The sequence below is a fragment of the Anolis sagrei genome, chromosome 2 (assembly GCF_037176765.1).
Source record: "Anolis sagrei isolate rAnoSag1 chromosome 2, rAnoSag1.mat, whole genome shotgun sequence".
In the NCBI taxonomy this organism is placed as follows: Eukaryota; Metazoa; Chordata; class Lepidosauria; order Squamata; family Dactyloidae; genus Anolis; species Anolis sagrei.
The window spans coordinates 7162519-7180628 of NC_090022.1; the positions used below are offsets into that span (position 1 = coordinate 7162519).

Consider the following 18110-nt stretch of genomic DNA (forward strand, 5'->3'; position numbering starts at 1 on the left):
TATAAAAGGACATTATGTGGGTTGGTGCAACTGATCATATTGTACATATGTTGTTCTGAACTAAGAAGAGGAAACTACTTGTTGTTTACTGTTCACCTGCATGGGATATTTTATTTCTCTGGCAAGGCAGTGTGTGGGCTGATCCAACGTGAATTACACGTGGTTTATTTTACATTATGCCACAGGATTGGGGTTTGGATATCCCTTTGCATTCTTGGATTATTTACATTAAATTGTGGGGTAATTATTGGGGATTTTTAAGCATAAGTGCCATCATGTTCTCACCTCTTTGAGACTGGGAGGAAAGATGTTTTCCTGCCGCTCTTCCTGCAGTGTCTTCTTCTTCTCCTCTTCTGCTCGACTCAGGAGGAATCCTTCCGCCAAAGCCACCGCCTGGGAACTGGTCTCCGGCTCACACTCCTTGACCCAGCTTTCCATCTCCGCAGGAAGGACGGCCAGGAACTGCTCCAGGATCACCAAGTCCAGGATCTGAGCCTTGGTGTGTTGCTTTGGCTTCAGCCACTGGCGGCAGAGAGCGTGGAGTTGGCCACACACCTCCCGAGGACCCTTGGCTTCCCAGTAGTGGAAGTCCCGGAAGAGTCGACGCTGGGCCTCCGAACTGAGCATTCCTTCATCACCGGCATCATCCTGCACAGTTCGGTCCCACAATCGTCCCGCACTCCCGGTCTCGACGGCATCGTGATCTTTTTCAGTTTCGGGTCCAAACGCATCTCGCTCCTCCATCGTTGCTCCGGACTCCGAGGCAACACGTCCCTCCCACAACGGTAAAGGCAAAGATCGCTCAATATAATTGCGGTATTAAGTTTCTGGAGATTTAAAAACAAAACCTTATGATTCAGCTCTTCATGATGCTCTTGATCCCTGGTTCCTAACATGGGGCATTTCTTATGGTCCTAGGGGCCTCTTATCTTCTTCTATGTCAGTGTTTCTCAACCTGGGGGTCAGGACCCCTAGGGAGATCACGAGGGGCTTTCAGAGGGGTTAACAAAGACCATCAGAAAACACAATGTTTTCTGTCAGTCATGGGGATTCTGTGTGGGTATCTTGGCCCAATTCTATCATTGCTGGGGTTCAGAATGCTCTTTGATTGTAGGTGAACTATAAATCCCAGCAATGACAACTCCCAAATGTCAACGTCTATTTTCCCTAAACTCCACCAGTGTTCCCATTTGGGCATATGGAGTATTTGTGCCAAGCTTGGTCCAGATCCTTCATTGTTTGGGTCCACAGGGCTCTTTGGGTGTAGGTGAACTACAACTCCAAAACTCAAGGTCAGTGCCCACCAAACTCTCCCAGTATCTTCTGTTGATCATGGGAGTTCTGTGGGCCAAGTTTGGTTCAATTCCATCGTTGGTGGGGTTCAGAATACTCTTTGATTGTAGGTGAACTATAAATCCCAGCAATGACAACTCCCAAATGTCAAGGTCTATTTTCCCTAAACTCCACCAGTGTTCACATTTGGGCATATTGAGTATTTGTGCCAAGCTTGGTCCAAATCCTTCATTGTTTGAGTCCACAATGCTCTTTGGGTGTAGGTGAACTACAACTCCAAAACTCAAGGTCAGTGCCCACCAAACTCTCCCAGTATCTTCTGTTCGTCATGGGAGTTCTGTGGGCCAAGTTTGGTTCAATTCCATCGTTGGTGGGGTTCAGAATACTCTTTGATTGTAGGTGAACTATTAAATCCCAGCAACTACAACTCCCAAATGACAAAATCAACTCCCCTCACAACCCCACCAGTATTCAAATTTGGGCATATTGGTGCCAAATTTGGTCTAGTGAATGAAATTACACCCTACAGATCAGATATTTACATTATGATTCATAACAGTAGCAAAATTACAGTTATTAAATAGCAACAAAAATAATATTATGGTTGGGGGGTCACCACAACATGAGGAACCGTATTAAGGGGTCACGGCATTTGAAGGTTGAGAACTACTGTTCTAGAGGGTTTGGTGATCTGTAAATGGGAATTCATGGGTGAAAATGGGTGTAAATGGGTGAAAAAAATTAGGGGTGGAGGTGTGGAGGAGATGGGTTGCAGCTGGCTGTTATTGGATTTAAGGAGCTCACCTTGGAAGAGGAGGAAGACTGTAGTTGTCAGAATGCTCAATGGTCAAGGATGACTAGTCTAACTAGATCTGGATGAAAATAAGGGGCCCAGTGCCTTGGCTAAGAGCGATGGGCTATGTAGGCCAGGGGGAAATTGGGAGAGGAGGAAGTCTCTAGCTGTAAGAAAGCTTTATGGTCAAGGATGATGGACTATAGTCATCATGTGGATGAGGAGAAGGGGCCCAGTGCCTTGGCAAAGGGTGATGGGCTATGTAGGCCAGGGGGGAAAGGCTCTAGCTGTCAGAAAGCTCCATGGTCAAGGATGATGGACTATAGTCACCAAACTAGATCTGGATGAAGAGAAGGGGCCCAGGGCCTAGAAGACTCCCTGGCAAAGGATGATGGGCTATGTAGTCCAGGGGAAAATTGGGAGAGGAGGAAGTCTCTAGCTGTAAGAAAGCTTTATGGTCAAGCTGTAAGAAAGCTTTATGATGGACTATAGTCATCAAACTAGATGTGGATGAAAACATGAGGCCCAGTGCCTAGAAGACTCCTTGGCTAAGGATGATGGGCTATGCAGTCCAGCAGAAAATTGGGAGAGGAGAAAGGCTCTAGATGTCAGAAAGCTCCATGGTCAAGGATGATGAAGCATGTCATCAAACTAGATCTGGATGAAGACAAGGGGCCCAGTGCCTAGAAGACTCCCTGGCTAAGGATGATGGGTTATGTAGTCGAGGAGAAAATTGGGAGAGGAGGAATGCTCCAGTTGTCAGAAAGCTCCATGATCAAGGATGATGGACTATACTCATCAAAGTAGATCTGGATGTAGAGAAGGGACCCAGTGCCTTGGCTAAGGATGATGGGTTATGTAGTCCAGGGGGAATTTGGGAGAGGAGGAAGGCTCTAGCTGCCAGAAAGCTCCATGGTCAAGGATGATAGACTGTTGTCATCAAACTAGATCCGGATGAAGAAGAAGGGACCCAGTGCCTATTAGTCTCCTTGGCTAAGGATGATGGGTTGTGTAGTCCAGGGGGAAATTGGGAGAGGAGGAAGGCTCTAGCTGCCAGAAAGCTTCATGGTCAAGGATGATGGACTATAGTCATCAAACTAGATCTGGGTCAAGAGAAGGAGCCCAGTACCTAAAGATCTAGATGAAGCGAATGGGCCCACTGCCTAGGAGACTCTCTGGCTAAGGATGATGGGCTATGTAGTCCAGGGGAAAATTGGGAGAGGAGGAAGGCTCTAGATGTCAGAAAGCTCCATGGTCAAGGATGATGGACTATAGTCCTCAAACTAGATCTGGATGAAGAGAAGGGACCCAGTACTCAGAAGACTCCTTGACTAAGGATGATGGACTATGTAGTCATGGAGAAAATTGGGAGAGGAGGAAGGCTCTAGCTGCCAGAAAGCTCCATGGTCAAGGATGATGGACTGTAATCATCAAAGTTGATCTGGATGAAGAGAAGGGACTCAGTGCCTAGAAGACTCCTTGGATAAGGATGATGGACTATGGTAATCAAACTAGATCTCGATGAAGAGAAGGGACCCAGTGCCTAGGAGAATCTCTGGCTAAGGATGATGGACTATGTAGTCCAGGGGAACACTGGGAGAGGAGGAAGTCTCAAGGTGTAAGAAAGCTTTATGGTCAAGGATTATGGACTGTAGTAATCAGATCTGAATGAAGAGAAGGGGCCCAGTGCCTTGGCTAAGGGTGATGGGTTATGTAGTCCAGGGGAAAATTGGGAGAGGAGGAAGGCTCTAGCTGTCAGAAAGCTCCATGATCAAGGAAGATGGACTATAGTCATCAAACTAGATCTGGATGAAGAGAAGGGACCCAGTGCCTTAAAGACTCCTTGACTAATGATGGGCTATGTAGTCCAGGGCAAATTGGGAAAGGAGGAAGGCTCTAGCTGTAAGAAAGCTCCATGATCAAGGATGATGGACTATAGTCATCAAACTAGATCTGGATCAAGAAAAGGAGCCCAGTGCCTGAAGATCTAGATGAAGCGAATGGGCCCAGTGCCTAGGAGACTCTCTGGCTAAGGATGAGGGGCTATGTAGTCTAGGTGAAAATTGGGAGAGGAAGAAGGCTCTAGCTGTCAGAAAGCTCCATGGTCAAGGGTGATGGACTATAGTCATCAAACTAGATCTGGATGAAGAGAATGGGCCCACTGCCTAGTAGAATCTCTGGCTAAGGATGGGCTATGTAGTCCAGGGCAAAAATTGGGAAAGGAGGAGGGCTCTAGCTGTCAGAAAGCTCCATGGTCAAGGATGATGGACTATAGTTATCAAACTAGATCTGGATGAAGAGAAGGGGCCCAGTGCCTGAAATACTCCCTGGCTAAGGATCGTGGGCTATGTAGTCCAGGGGAAAATTGGGAGTGGAGGAAGGCTCTAGCTGTCAGAAAGCTCCATGGTCAAGGATGATGGACTATAGTCATCAAACTAGATCTGGATGAAGAGAAGGGGCCCAGTGCCTGAAGGACTCCCTGGCTAAGGATCATGGGCTAGGTAGTCCAGGGGAAAATTGGGAGTGGAGGAAGGCTCTAGCTGTCAGAAAGCTCCATGGTCAAGGATGATGGACTATAGTCATCAAACTAGATCTGGATGAAGAGAAGGGACCCAGTGCTTTGAAGACTCCTTGGCCAAGGATGATGGGTTATGTAGTCCAGGGGGAAAAACGGTCCTTAAGTGGAGGATTGCTTTATCTCCTTCTCCCCCATCTTTTTGGGGTTTCCTAAAGGCACAAAAAAAAGGGGGGGGGGCAAACTCACCAGATTTTTTCCTGGACAGGAAAGGGTCTTCCTGTCAGGGATGATGGGTGTTGCAATCTGTCAGTCCAGGCTTTCTTTTGCTGCTCCTTTTCTTCAATTCCCTTCTTCTTTTCCCTGCAGAGAGAGAGAGAGAAAGCCCCCTCCTCCAGGCAAAGGGAGGGAGAGAGGGAGGGAGCAACAGAATGCAATGCAAAGCCTTGCAAAATGCAAAATATAATAATTTCCCTTTGTGCAAATGCAAGCCGCACCCAAACAGGGAGAGAAAGCAAGCAAATATATATATATATTTCTATTTAAAAGGACACCACCCTCCCAACCCACCAGACCCGGATGCCGTCTCAGACAGCCACTTCCTGTTCTCCTCCTCCTCCTTTTTGGGAGGAAAAAATAATAAATAAATACATATATTTAATATTAATATATATATATATATATATATATATATATATATATATATAATCAAGGTACTACAAGCCCCACAATCCGCTGCGGCGCCTGAGGATGCTGGGAGGTGTAGTCCAGCCTAGGACAAAGTCTCAAGCGTGTAGCATCCAGCCAGGGGGATTAAAGTGGTATCAAACTGAGTCAAGTCTGCAGTGTAGATGCACCCAGGGAGGAAAGGCATTGCAGCTTTCCAAGAAACTGGGGAATTCTCAGATTGCAAGTTGAGTCTATCATGCAGTTTGCTTTCAAGGCACACAAACTCTTGTTTCTGTATCAAATCCACATTCTGTGTCTGTTTGTTGCCTTTTCACCTTTGTTACTTGTGTTTCAATATGTGTATTTTATAAGAAGTATCTTTTAATATATACTTTTTTAATCAAATGTATTTACATTTATATTTATATGATTGTATTTTAAATCTTGTTTCCTGCCTTGAATTGTAACAATACTATTATTATAATAAAAATATTATCTATATATATAAATTTGTTAGGGGCATCCAACGAGGAAACAAAACTCACAAACCCCCCAACGAAACTTAACCAAAATCCCCGTGCCCATAACACAACCCACAAGGTACAAACATATCTACTCAAAATGAAAAACAACACAACAACACACTCACAAAACGGCAAAACAACAAAACTCAAAAATCCCCCAACGAAACTTAACTAAAATCCCCGTGCCCATAACACAACCCACAAGGTACAAACATATCTACTCAAAATGAAAAACAACACAACAACACACTCACAAAACGGCAAAACAACAAAACTCAAAAATCCCCCAACGAAACTTAACTAAAATCCCCGTGCCCATAACACAACCCACAAGGTACAAACATATCTACTCAAAATGAAAAACAACACAACAACACACTCACAAAACGGCAAAACAACAAAACTCAAAAATCCCCCAACGAAACTTAACTAAAATCCCCGTGCCCATAACACAACCCACAAGGTACAAACATATCTACTCAAAATGAAAAACAACACAGCAACACACTCACAAAACGGCAAAAGAACAAAACTCAAAAATCCCCCAACGAAACTTAACTAAAATCCCCGTGCCCATAACACAACCCACAAGGTACAAACATATCTACTCAAAATGAAAAACAACACAACAACACACTCACAAAACAGCAAAACAACAAAACTCAAAAATCCCCCAACGAAACTTAACTAAAATCCCCGTGCCCATAACACAACCCACAAGGTACAAACATATCTACTCAAAATGAAAAACAACACAACAACACACTCACAAAACAGCAAAACAACAAAACTCAAAAATCCCCCAACGAAACTTAACTAAAATCCCCGTGCCCATAACACAACCCACAAGGTACAAACATATCTACTCAAAATGAAAAACAACACAACAACACACTCACAAAACGGCAAAACAACAAAACTCAAAAATCCCCCAACGAAACTTAACTAAAATCCCCGTGCCCATAACACAACCCACAAGGTACAAACATATCTACTCAAAATGAAAAACAACACAACAACACACTCACAAAACGGCAAAACAACAAAACTCAAAAATCCCCCAACGAAACTTAACTAAAATCCCCGTGCCCATAACACAACCCACAAGGTACAAACATATCTACTCAAAATGAAAAACAACACAACAACACACTCACAAAACACACTACCTCAACTTTGATAAGTTTTACTATAGGCCACAGCAACGCGTGGCAGGGCACAGCTAGTTATATATATATATTAATATAAATATATACAAAACATTAACATAAAATATTATGTTATATTAATATACATATATAAAATATAATATAAATATATATTATATCAATATAAATATATACAACTATTTTAACAAAATATGTAAATTATATGGTATAATATATAACCTAATATAATATATTGTATATACATATAATATTTATATTATAATGTAATGCAATATAATACTAATAATAATATGATATTATAATTATATATTTATATTACATGTAATATTACTAATAGTATTACAATATAATGATATACTACAATATAGTAATATTTAATACTGATATTGTACTATGCTAATAATATAATATATTGTATGTATATATATCTTGTAAGCTACTTTGGGGTGAGAAGGGCGGCATATAAATGTTGTAAACAAACAAACAAACATATATATATATATATATATATATATGTTATATTAATATATACAAATATATTAATATAAAATATATAAAATACTTATATTAATATAAATATATAAAATATGATATTAATATAAATATATAAAATACTTATATCAATATAAATATATACAAACATAATATTAAATATTTATATTAGATTAATAAAAATATATACAAATATATTAATATAAAACATATGAAATATTTATATATTAATATAACTATACAAAATATTATATTATTATATATAAAATTATATTAATATAAGTATATACAAATATATTAACATACATATTTATATTATATTATATTAATATATATAAAATATTGTTTTATATAAAATATAAATAAATAAAATACAATTATATTTATTTACATCCCACTTTATGAGATGGGATATTAAATAATTGAATACTATCAAATAATTAAATATTAAATAATTAAAATAATTTGAATTTATAAATTGCACTATAAATATAAAACACCTTTTTTGTTCCTGGGTTATGAATGCCATTTCCTAATTAGTTGTATCATAAAAACATGGGGAAATTTTATTAAACTGCAAAAATCTTTGTTTTTGCAGGAAGGACATTATCCTGCAGCACATTTGGCAATGAATATCTAGTTTTACAATGAATATCTTTATAGAGCCTCAACCAATTCTACATAGTTATTGGAGTTTTTGGAGTATTGCGACTTACATTAAACAATAAACTCTATGAAAACACCTGCTTCATAGGAAACCTGCAACAAAACAGGAGCTTTTTCATTGAGTCCCAGGGCCAGAGAAGCAGATGGCGGAAACAGAAGAACGGCCTGCCTCAGGGGAGCGTGCTTGCTCCATCCATGTTCAACATCTACACAAATGACCAGCCACTGCCAGAAGGGACAGAGAGCTTCATCTATGCTGACGATCGTGCCATCTCTGCTCAAGCAGGGAGCTTTGAGATGGTTGAGCAGAAGCTCTCCAAAGCTCTAGGTGCTCTTACTGCCTATTACAGGGAAAACCAGCTGATCCCCAACCCATCTAAAACAAAGACATGTGCTTTTCATCTCAAGAACAGACAAGCATCCCGAGCTCTGAGGATTATTGCCTGGGAAGGAATCCCACTGGAGCATTGCAACACACCCAAATACCTGGGAGTCACTCTGGACCGTGCTCTGACCTACAAGAAGCACTGCCTGAATATCAAGCAAAAAGTGAGTGCTAGAAACAATATCATACGAAAGAAAGCTGACTGGCACAACCTGGGGATCACAACCAGACACAGTGAAGGCATCTGCCCTTGCACTTTCCTAATCTGCTGCTGAATATGCATGGCCAGTGTGGTTCATATCTCACCATGTTAAAACAATGGATGTGGCTCTTAATGGGACATGCCACATTATCACATGATGTCTACACCCAACACTGTTGATATCTAAACAGAGGGTGGGCTGGAGATGTCACTGCCTTGATCCTTCCATTATTGGCTGCTACTTTGCAACAGATGTCAGGTGGTGCAGTACCATCTAAACAGTATAATTTCTCCAGGGGTGTCGGAAGTAGACATCCTGTGACAATGTGACAATGTCCCATTAAGAGCCACATCCATTGTTTTAACATGGTGAGATATGAACCACACTGGATATGCGTATTCAGCAGCAGAGTAGCAAAGCACAAGGGCAGATGCCTTCACTGTGTCTAGTTGTGATCCCCAGGTTGTGCCAGTGCCTTAAATCAAGAAATAGCTTCCTAAGACCTACAGAGATACTCGGAAGAACACCTCAGCAAGCAAGAGTCCAAAAGTGGCAGGCTAAAGCCTGGAACCTCAATCTGTTGATACCAGATGATTGCACACAGCAGACTGGGTGACTTGGAGGGCGCTGAACAGACTGCACTCTGGCACCACAAGATGCAGAGCCAACCTTAAGAAATGGGGCCACCAAGTGGAGTCCATGACATGAGAGTGCGGAGAAGAGCAAACCACAGACCACCTACTGCAATACAGCCTGAGCCCTGCCACATGCACAAGGGAGGACCTTCTTATGAGATATGAGATTCCCATAGTGTTGAGCAGTTGCCTTTAAAGTGGTATCAAACTGCATCCATCCTGCAGTGTAGATGCACCCTAAAGCATCTTAGAAGCAGCCAAAAGGAAATTGTTGGGTCCGAAAGCAAATAGGCTTTCATAAAGGGAAAAACTGAATGCAGCCCAATCTTGGGATCCCTGCAGAGAAAAGCAATTTGGGAAGAGAGGGCCCTTTCACACGGCCCAATTATAGCACTATGGTCTCACTTTAGCTGCCATGGCAACAGCCTCCCGGGATACTAAAATGCGCTGCATTCATAATTCTCATCCGAAGAGCCAAATTGCAAAGCTCGGCATCCCATTGGGCGTTGCCATGGCAATTGGAACAGGCTCACTATAATGCTATAATGGGGACGCTTTTGGGAAAATTTTGCAGTTTTGTCCCTTTGAAGCCGGGCCGTTTATAAAAGGCTGACAAACAGAATGCAATCTGGGGTTTTGTTGCCTTTATGGAAACCAGGCTTGCGGATACAATGGGATCTTGGCCCTCTTGTGGGGACGCAAAACCTATGGGTGCACAAGCCCCATACTATACAATGGGACCCCTTTCATACTACGGCAAAAGCAAGGTTTGCAAAAAGATACTCAGAGCTGCAGATGGTTGACTTCGTGGATGAAGAATCCGCAGATACGGAGGGACGGTTGGTTGCACTGCAGCAGGAATGAAATTAGTCCGATTAAACAAAGAGGGTGCAATTACTTTAAAGCAGGATACAATGGGATCTTAGCCTTTCTGTGGGGACCCGAAACCTATGGGTGCACAAGCCCCATACTATACCTATTGGGTGCACAAGCCCCATACTCCGCGGATACGGAGGGATGGTTGGTTGCACTGCAGCAGGAAGGAAAGGAGTCCAGTGAAACAAAGAGGGTGCAATTACTTTAAAGCAGGATACAATGGGATCTTAGCCTTCCTATGGGGACGCAAAACCTATGGGTGCACAAGCCCCATATTATACAATTGAATCCCTTTCATAAAATGGCAAAAGCAAGGTTTGCAAAAAAGATACTCAAAGCCGTTGACTCCGTGGATGAAGGATCCGCGGATACGGAGGGATGGTTGGTTGCACTGCAGCAGGAATGAAAGGAGTCCAATTAAACAAAGAGGGTGCAATTACTTTAAAGCAGGATACAATGGGATCTTAGCCTTCCTGTGGAGACCCAAAACCTATGCGTGCACAAGCCCCATACTCCGTGGATACGGAGGGACGGTTGGTTGCACTGCAGCAGGAATGAAAGGAGTCCGATTAAATGAAGAGGGTGCAATTACTTTAAAGCAGGATACAATGGGATCTTAGCCTTTCTGTGGGGACCCAAAACCTATGGGTGCACAAGCCCCATACTATACTTATGGGTGCACAAGTCCCATACTCCGCGGATACGGAGGGGCGGTTGGTTGCACTGCAGCAGTAATGAAAAGAGTCCGATTAAACAAAGAGGGTGCAATTACTTTAAAGCAGGCATGGGCCAACTTTGGCCCTCCAGGTGTTTTGGACTTCATCTCCCACAATTCCTAACAGCCGGATAGGCTGTTAGGAATTGTGGGAGTTGTAGTCCAAAACACCCGGAGGGCCCAAGTTGCACAAGCCCTATACTATACAATGGGATCCCTTTCATAAAATGGCAAAAGCAAGGTTTGCAAAAAGATACTCAGAGCTACAGATTGTTGACTCCGCGAATGAAGAATCCGCGGATACGGAGGGACAGTTGCTTGCACTGCAACAGGAATGAAAGGAGTCCGATTAAACAAAGAGGGTGCAATTACTTTAAAGCAGTCATGGGCCAACTTTGGCCCTCCAGGTGTTTTGGACTTCAACTCCCACAATTGCTAACAGCCGATAGGCTGTTAGGAATTGTGGAGTTGTAGTCCAAAACACCAAGTTGCACAAGCCCTATGACTCCGTGGATGAAGAATCCGCGGATACGGAGGGACAGTTGGTTGCACTGCAGCAGGAATGAAAGGCATCCGATTAAACAAAGAGGATGCAATTACTTGAAAGCAGGCATGGGCCAACTTTGGCCCTCCAGGTGCTTTTATTGTGTCATTTGGGAGTTATAGTTGCTGGGATTTATAGTTCACCTACAATCAAAGAGCATTCTGAGCTCTACCAGCGATGGAATTGAACCAGACTTGGCACACAGAACTCCTATCACTAACAGAAAATACTGGAAGGGTTTGGTGGGCATTGACCTTGAGTTTTGGAGTTGTAGTTCACCAACATCCAGAGAGCAGTGTGGACTCAGACAATGATGGATCTGGACCAACTCTACACGAATACTCAATAAGCCCAAATGTGAACACTGGTGGAGTTTGAGGAAAATAGACCTTGACATTTGGGAGCTGTAGTTGCTGGGATTTATAGTTCACTTACAATCAAAGAGCATTCTGAGCTCTACCAGTGATGGAATTGAACCAAACTTGGCACACAGAACTCCTATTGCAAACAGAAAATACTGGAAGGGTTTGTTGGGCATTGACCTTGAATTTTGGAGTTGTAGTTCACCTACATCCAGAGAGCAATGTGGACTCAGACAATGATGGATCTGGACCAAACTTGCCACGAATACTCAATATGCCCAGATATGAACACTGGTGGAGTTTGGGAAAAGGAAAGGAGGAAGGAGAAAGAGGGAGAGAGGGAAGGAGGGAGGAAAGAGGGAAGAAAGGATGAAGCATGAAAGGGTGGAAGAGACAAAAAGGAAGGATTGAAAGAAGGAAGGATAAAGAGAGAGACAGGGTGGAAAGGCAGAAGGAAGGAAGGCCGAAAGGGTGGAGGGGAATGAAGGTAGGGAGGAAAGAGAGAAGGAAGGAAAAACAAAAGGGAAGGAAGGGATGAAAGGGTGGAAGGGAAAGATGGAAGAAAGGAAGGAAAGGAGGAAGGAAAGAGAAGGAAGGAAGGATGAAAGGGAGGAAGGGAAGGATGGAAGGAGAATGAGGGGGAGAGGGAAGGAGGGAGGAAAGAGGGAAGGAAGAAAAGACAAAAGGGAAGGAAGGGAGGGATGGAAGGAGAAAGAGGGAGAGAGGGAAGGAGGGAGGAAAGGGAAGGAATGATGAAGGATGAAAGGGTGGAAGAGAAGGATGGAAGGAAAGGAAGGAAGGGAAGGATAAAGGAAAGAGAGAAGGAAGGAAAGACAAAAGGGAAGGATTGAAAGAAGGAGGGAGAAAGAGGGAGAGAGGGAGGAAAGAGAGAAGGAAGGAAGGACGAAAGGATGGAAGGGAATGGAGGGAGGGAGAAAGTGGGGAGGGAGGAAAGAGAGAAGGGAGGAAAGACAAAAGGGAAGGAAGGGGGGAAGGATGAAAGGGTGGAAGGGAAAGATGGAAGAAAGGAAGGGAAGGAGGAAGGAAAGAGAAGGAAGGAAGGATGAAAGGGAGGAAGGGAAGGATGGAAGGAGAATGAGGGAGAGAGGGAAGGAGGGAGGAAAGGGAAGGAATGATGAAGGATGAAAGGGTGGAAGAGAAGGATGGAAGGAAAGGAAGGAAGGGAAGGATAAAGGAAAGAGAGAAGGAAGGAAAGACAAAAGGGAAGGATTGAAAGAAGGAGGGAGAAAGAGGGAGAGAGGGAGGAAAGAGAGAAGGAAGGAAGGACGAAAGGATGGAAGGGAATGGAGGGAGGGAGAAAGTGGGGAGGGAGGAAAGAGAGAAGGGAGGAAAGACAAAAGGGAAGGAAGGAGGGAAGGATGAAAGGGTGGAAGGGAAAGATGGAAGAAAGGAAGGGAAGGAAAGAGAAGGAAGGAAGGGTGAAAGGCAAGGAAGGGAAAGATGGAAGGAGAATGAGGGAGAGAGAGAAGGAGGGAGGAAAGGGAAGGAAGGATGAAAGGGTGGAAGAGAAGGATGGAAGGAAGGGAAGGATAAAGGAAAGAGAGAAGGAAGACAAAAGGGGAGGATGGAAGGAAAGAAGGAAGGATGGGGAGAGAGGGAAGAAAGAAGGAATGAAGGATGAAAGGGAGAAAGAGAGAGAGGGAAGGAGGGAGGAAAGGAAAGGAAGGATGAATGATGAAAGGGTGGAAGAGAAGGAAGGAAGGAAAGAAGGAGAAAGAGGGAGGAAAGACAGAGGGAAGGAGGGACGAAGGATGACAGGGTGGAAGAGAAGGATGGTAGGAAGGAAGAAAGGAAAGGATAAAGGAAAGAGAGAAGGTAGGAAGGAAGGAAAGACAAAAGGGAAGGAAGGAAGGAAAGGGGCTGAGGCTGTTAGGAATTGTGGGCGTTGGAGTCCAACACACCTGGAAGGAGGGCCCAAGTTTGCCCATGCCTGGTCTACACTAATCATAATAAGAAAGAAAAGTTACACGCTCCCTTGAAGAAGAAAGCCAGGTGAATGTCATAAGCAAGAACGCCTGTGTTACATTTAAGATGTTAGCACAACCTTGAAATTTCACCTGTTTCCAATTACCATTTGTTGGCAATATAAGGCTAGGCTTAAGTTCCATGGCTTATGGTTTTTTCTACTATAGAAGAGTGAGAAGTTGGCGTATTTAGCTCATTGTTTTGGATGAGTTTATTTATCGCTTGAGGAATCCGGCTGAGTGTTTAATAGGGCTATGTATGTCTACTTTACTAAATGCAAATATAATGTATTTATATTATATTTATTATTTTATTTTATTATAATTATAATATAAAATATAGTATTGTATTGTTATATTTTATATTTTATTATATAATATTATTACTACATGCAAATATAATTTTATATTATATTTATGATATTATAACAATATTAGAATATATTATATATTATTATATTTTATATTATATTGAATATGAATATGTTACTTACATTATATTATATTATCAGTAAGTAACATATTCATATTAAATTAATATATATAATGTATTCTAATGTTCCAATAAAATGTAATAATATGTTATGTTATAAAATATTATTATATTATATTAGTAAGTAATATATTCTTATTCAATATAATATAAAATATAATAATATATATATTCTAATATTGCAATAAAATAATGTAATTATATTATATTATAAAAATATTATAATATTATATTATTACATTATTTTATTATAACAATATTAGAATATTATAATACATTATTATATTTTTATATTATATTAATTGAATATGAATATGTTACTAATATAATATAATTTAATATAATGTATTTTATTTTATTATAATATAATATATTACATTATTTTATTATAACAATATTAGAATATAATATATTATTATGTTGTATTACTTGAATATGAATATGTTACTTACTAATATAATATAATAACATTGTATTATTATATTTTATTTTATTATTTTATTATAATATAATATAATATAATTATTATTTTATCATAACAATATTATAATATATTATAATAATAATATATTACTATATTATATTATTTGAATGTGAATATGTTATTTACTAAAGGTTATTGCCTTTCTGTTTTAGGAGTGTAGAACTGTTTTTGACCTTGAAGGAGCTGGGGGTGGTGACGGCCGACAGGGAGCTCTGGCGTGGGCTGGTCCGTGAGGTCACGAAGAGTCGAAGATGACTGAACGAATGAACAACAACAAGATTTGGGTGCCATATCTAAGGTATTTCACTATGTTGGTCTGTTGGAAGTAGGAAAAAGGGTTTATATATCTGTGGAATGACCAGGGTGGGGCAAAGGACTCTTGTCTGCTGGAGCTAGGTGAGAATGTTTCAACTGACCACCTTGATTAGCATATAATTGATTGCCTGGCAGTGCCTGGGGCAATCTTTTGTTGAGAGGTGATTACATATAACATATAATATACAACTAATATATTATTATGTTGTATTATTATTAGTATTATATTGCATTGTATTATTACAGTATGATCAATATTATATGTCCATACAATTAATATATTATTAGTACAGCACATTATTAGTGTTATGCGTTACTATATTGTACTACACCACTATGCTGCAATATTATTAGTAATATTACATATAACATTTAATACATTATATTTGTTAGTATTATATTGCATTGTATTATCATATTATGATCAATATTATTATAGTATTATGCATTACTATATTGTACTACACCACTATACTGCAATATTATTAGTAATATTATGTGTAACATTTAATATACAATTACTATATTTATTATTAGTATTATATTGTATTGCATTATATTATTATCAATATTATATGTACATACAATCTATTTTATTATTAGCATAGCACAATATTAGTACTATGCATTACTATATTGTACTACACCACTTTGCTGCAATATTATTAGTAATATTACTTGTAATATATAATATACAATTATTATATTGTATTATTCATATTATATTGTATTACATTATAATATTATCAGTATTATGTGTATTAGAAAAATCAGAAATAATCATTGTTATTTTATTTTATTTTACGATTGACCCTACTAGAAAATGCATTAGGATGTGGGTGAACTACAACTCCCATCATCCCCTGTCATTGCCCCCAAACCACACCAGTATTTAGTGTTGGTCACGATGGGACTGTGTGCACAATGTGATCCAGACTAATTGTCAGTGGGAGTTACAGTGCTCTCTGGATGTAGGTGAACTATAACTCCCAATATCCAGGGTCAATTCCCTCCAAACTCCAGCAGTATTACCTAATTATTTTCACTTTGATTATCTATATCTATCTATCTATCTATCTATCTATCTATCTTAGCAGTGCCCAGGTCATTTGAGAAAGGCATCATTTGCCTGCGCTTTAAGTATAGTCTTCGTTCAATGTCAGCTGGGTTCAGTGGGTGCAGGTGAACTATAGCTTCCATATGCAAGTCTCATTGTCTATGGTCCATCCAAACCACACTAGGATGTAGAATTGGACGTGGGGGCTCTGAGTGCCAAGTTTGGTCTTGATCAGTCATTGGTGTGGATCACAATGGTCTTCGGAAGTGAGTGAAGGTACTGCAAGTCCCATCATCCATTGTCTACCCTCCTTCAAACCGTACCAGAACAGAGAGTCAGTTATGAAGTCTCTGTGTGCCAAATATGGTCTTGATCAGTCATTGGTGTAGATCGCAATGGTCTCTGGAAGTGAGCGAAAGTACTGCAAGTCCCATCATCCATAGTCCATCCTCCTCCAAACTGTACCAGGACATAGAGTGGGTCATGGAGTCTCTGTGTGCCAAGTTTGGTCTTGATCAGTCATTGGTGTGGATCGCAATGGTCTCTGGAAGTGAGTGAAGGTACTGCAAGTCCCATCATCCATTGTCAATCATCCCCTAAAGTACGCCAGGACACAAAGTGGGACATGGGGGGTCTGTGTGGCAAGTTTGGTCCAGATCTGTGATTTGTGGGGGCCGCAGTGTTCTGCGGGAAGCAAATCAGGTGAAGGTACTGCAAATCCCATTGTTCATGCTCCAATCTCCCCCAAACCTTACCAGGGCATGAGGTGGGCCATGGGGCTTATGTGTGTCAAGTTTGGTCCAGGTTCATCATTCATTCTAGTCCCAGAGGTCTCACAAAGTGAGTGAAGGTACAGCAAGAGCCATCATCCATGGTCCATCCTCCTCCAAACCTCATCAGGATGTAGACTGGGCCATGGGGGCTCTGTGTGACAAGTTTGGTCCAGGTCCTTCATTCATGTGGGTCACAGTGGCCTGTGGAAGTGGGACGCTCATTAGGATCTGAGAGTACAACATCTATTTTACTTTTTCGAACTCTGTTGTTTTTCTGTTTTGATGCTGCAGTTGAGATTCATCATGCCTTGACCAACGATGGTGCCTCAAGTTTCCGTGAATGTGAATCCTCAGCATGGAAAAGGCCAAGAGCAATACATGTGAGTTCCTTACAGGAAGGACCTCTCCATCATCCTCCCAAAGAAAGACCAGATGAAGAAAGCGACTTGGACGTCTTATGGAGCAGCAAGATTCACCTGCACCCCCAAAATGACCAAGGACTCGTACTTCTCCAGGATCGCCAGATACCCAAATGAGAACGTCTCCCTTCTGATTTCAAGACTGGAATCATCCATCTATTTGTCACTTCAGAACTTCTGCCAGGTCTTTTGAAGTCTCTTTCGCCCTCCAGGGATTTCTCCACATGGTGGGTCCTTCGATGTTCTCCAAAGTTCCTTTAATATTCTCCAAGTTTTGTGGGTCCGATATTCTCCAAGGTTTATGAGTCTTTTGATGTTCTCCAAGGTTTGTGGGTCCTTTGATGTTCTCCAAGGTTTACGGGTCCTTTGATGTTCTCCAAGGTTTACGGGTTCCTTCAATGTTCTCCAAAGTTTGCGGGTCCTTCGATGTTCTCCGAGGTTTACGGGTCCTTCGATGTTCTCCAAGGTTTACGTGTCCTTTGATGTTCTCCAAGGTTTGAGGGTCCTTCGATGTTCTCCAAAGTTTGCGGGTCCTTCGATGTTCTCCAAGGTTTGCGGGGCCTTTGATGTTCTCCAAAGTTTGCGGATCCTTCGATGTTCTCCAAGGTTTGCGGGTCCTTCGATGTTCTCCAAGGTTTGTTTTCCCTGTGGAGTCAATTTCCACATTTCAAGCATTCAAAGAGTTTTTCTTTTAATGGAACCAAACATATAGAAACCCCTTCCACATAGAAAACCATATACAG

The 18110-nt window shown here is 41.2% G+C and overlaps 1 protein-coding gene across 1 annotated transcript in view; it reads right to left on the reverse strand.

Moving 5' to 3' along the window:
• Positions 1-5164, reverse strand: part of LOC132765807 (zinc finger protein 665-like) — a 40497-nt gene extending 35333 nt beyond the window's left edge. Inside the window, exons 1-2 of the mRNA XM_067463265.1 lie at positions 4851-5164; positions 286-827 (exon numbers count right to left, since the gene is read on the reverse strand). Of these exons, the coding sequence (XP_067319366.1) occupies positions 286-744 (459 nt within the window). The 5' untranslated portion in view covers positions 745-827; positions 4851-5164. The remainder of the gene's footprint in view (positions 1-285; positions 828-4850) is intronic.
• Positions 5165-18110: the final 12946 nt, after the last annotated feature.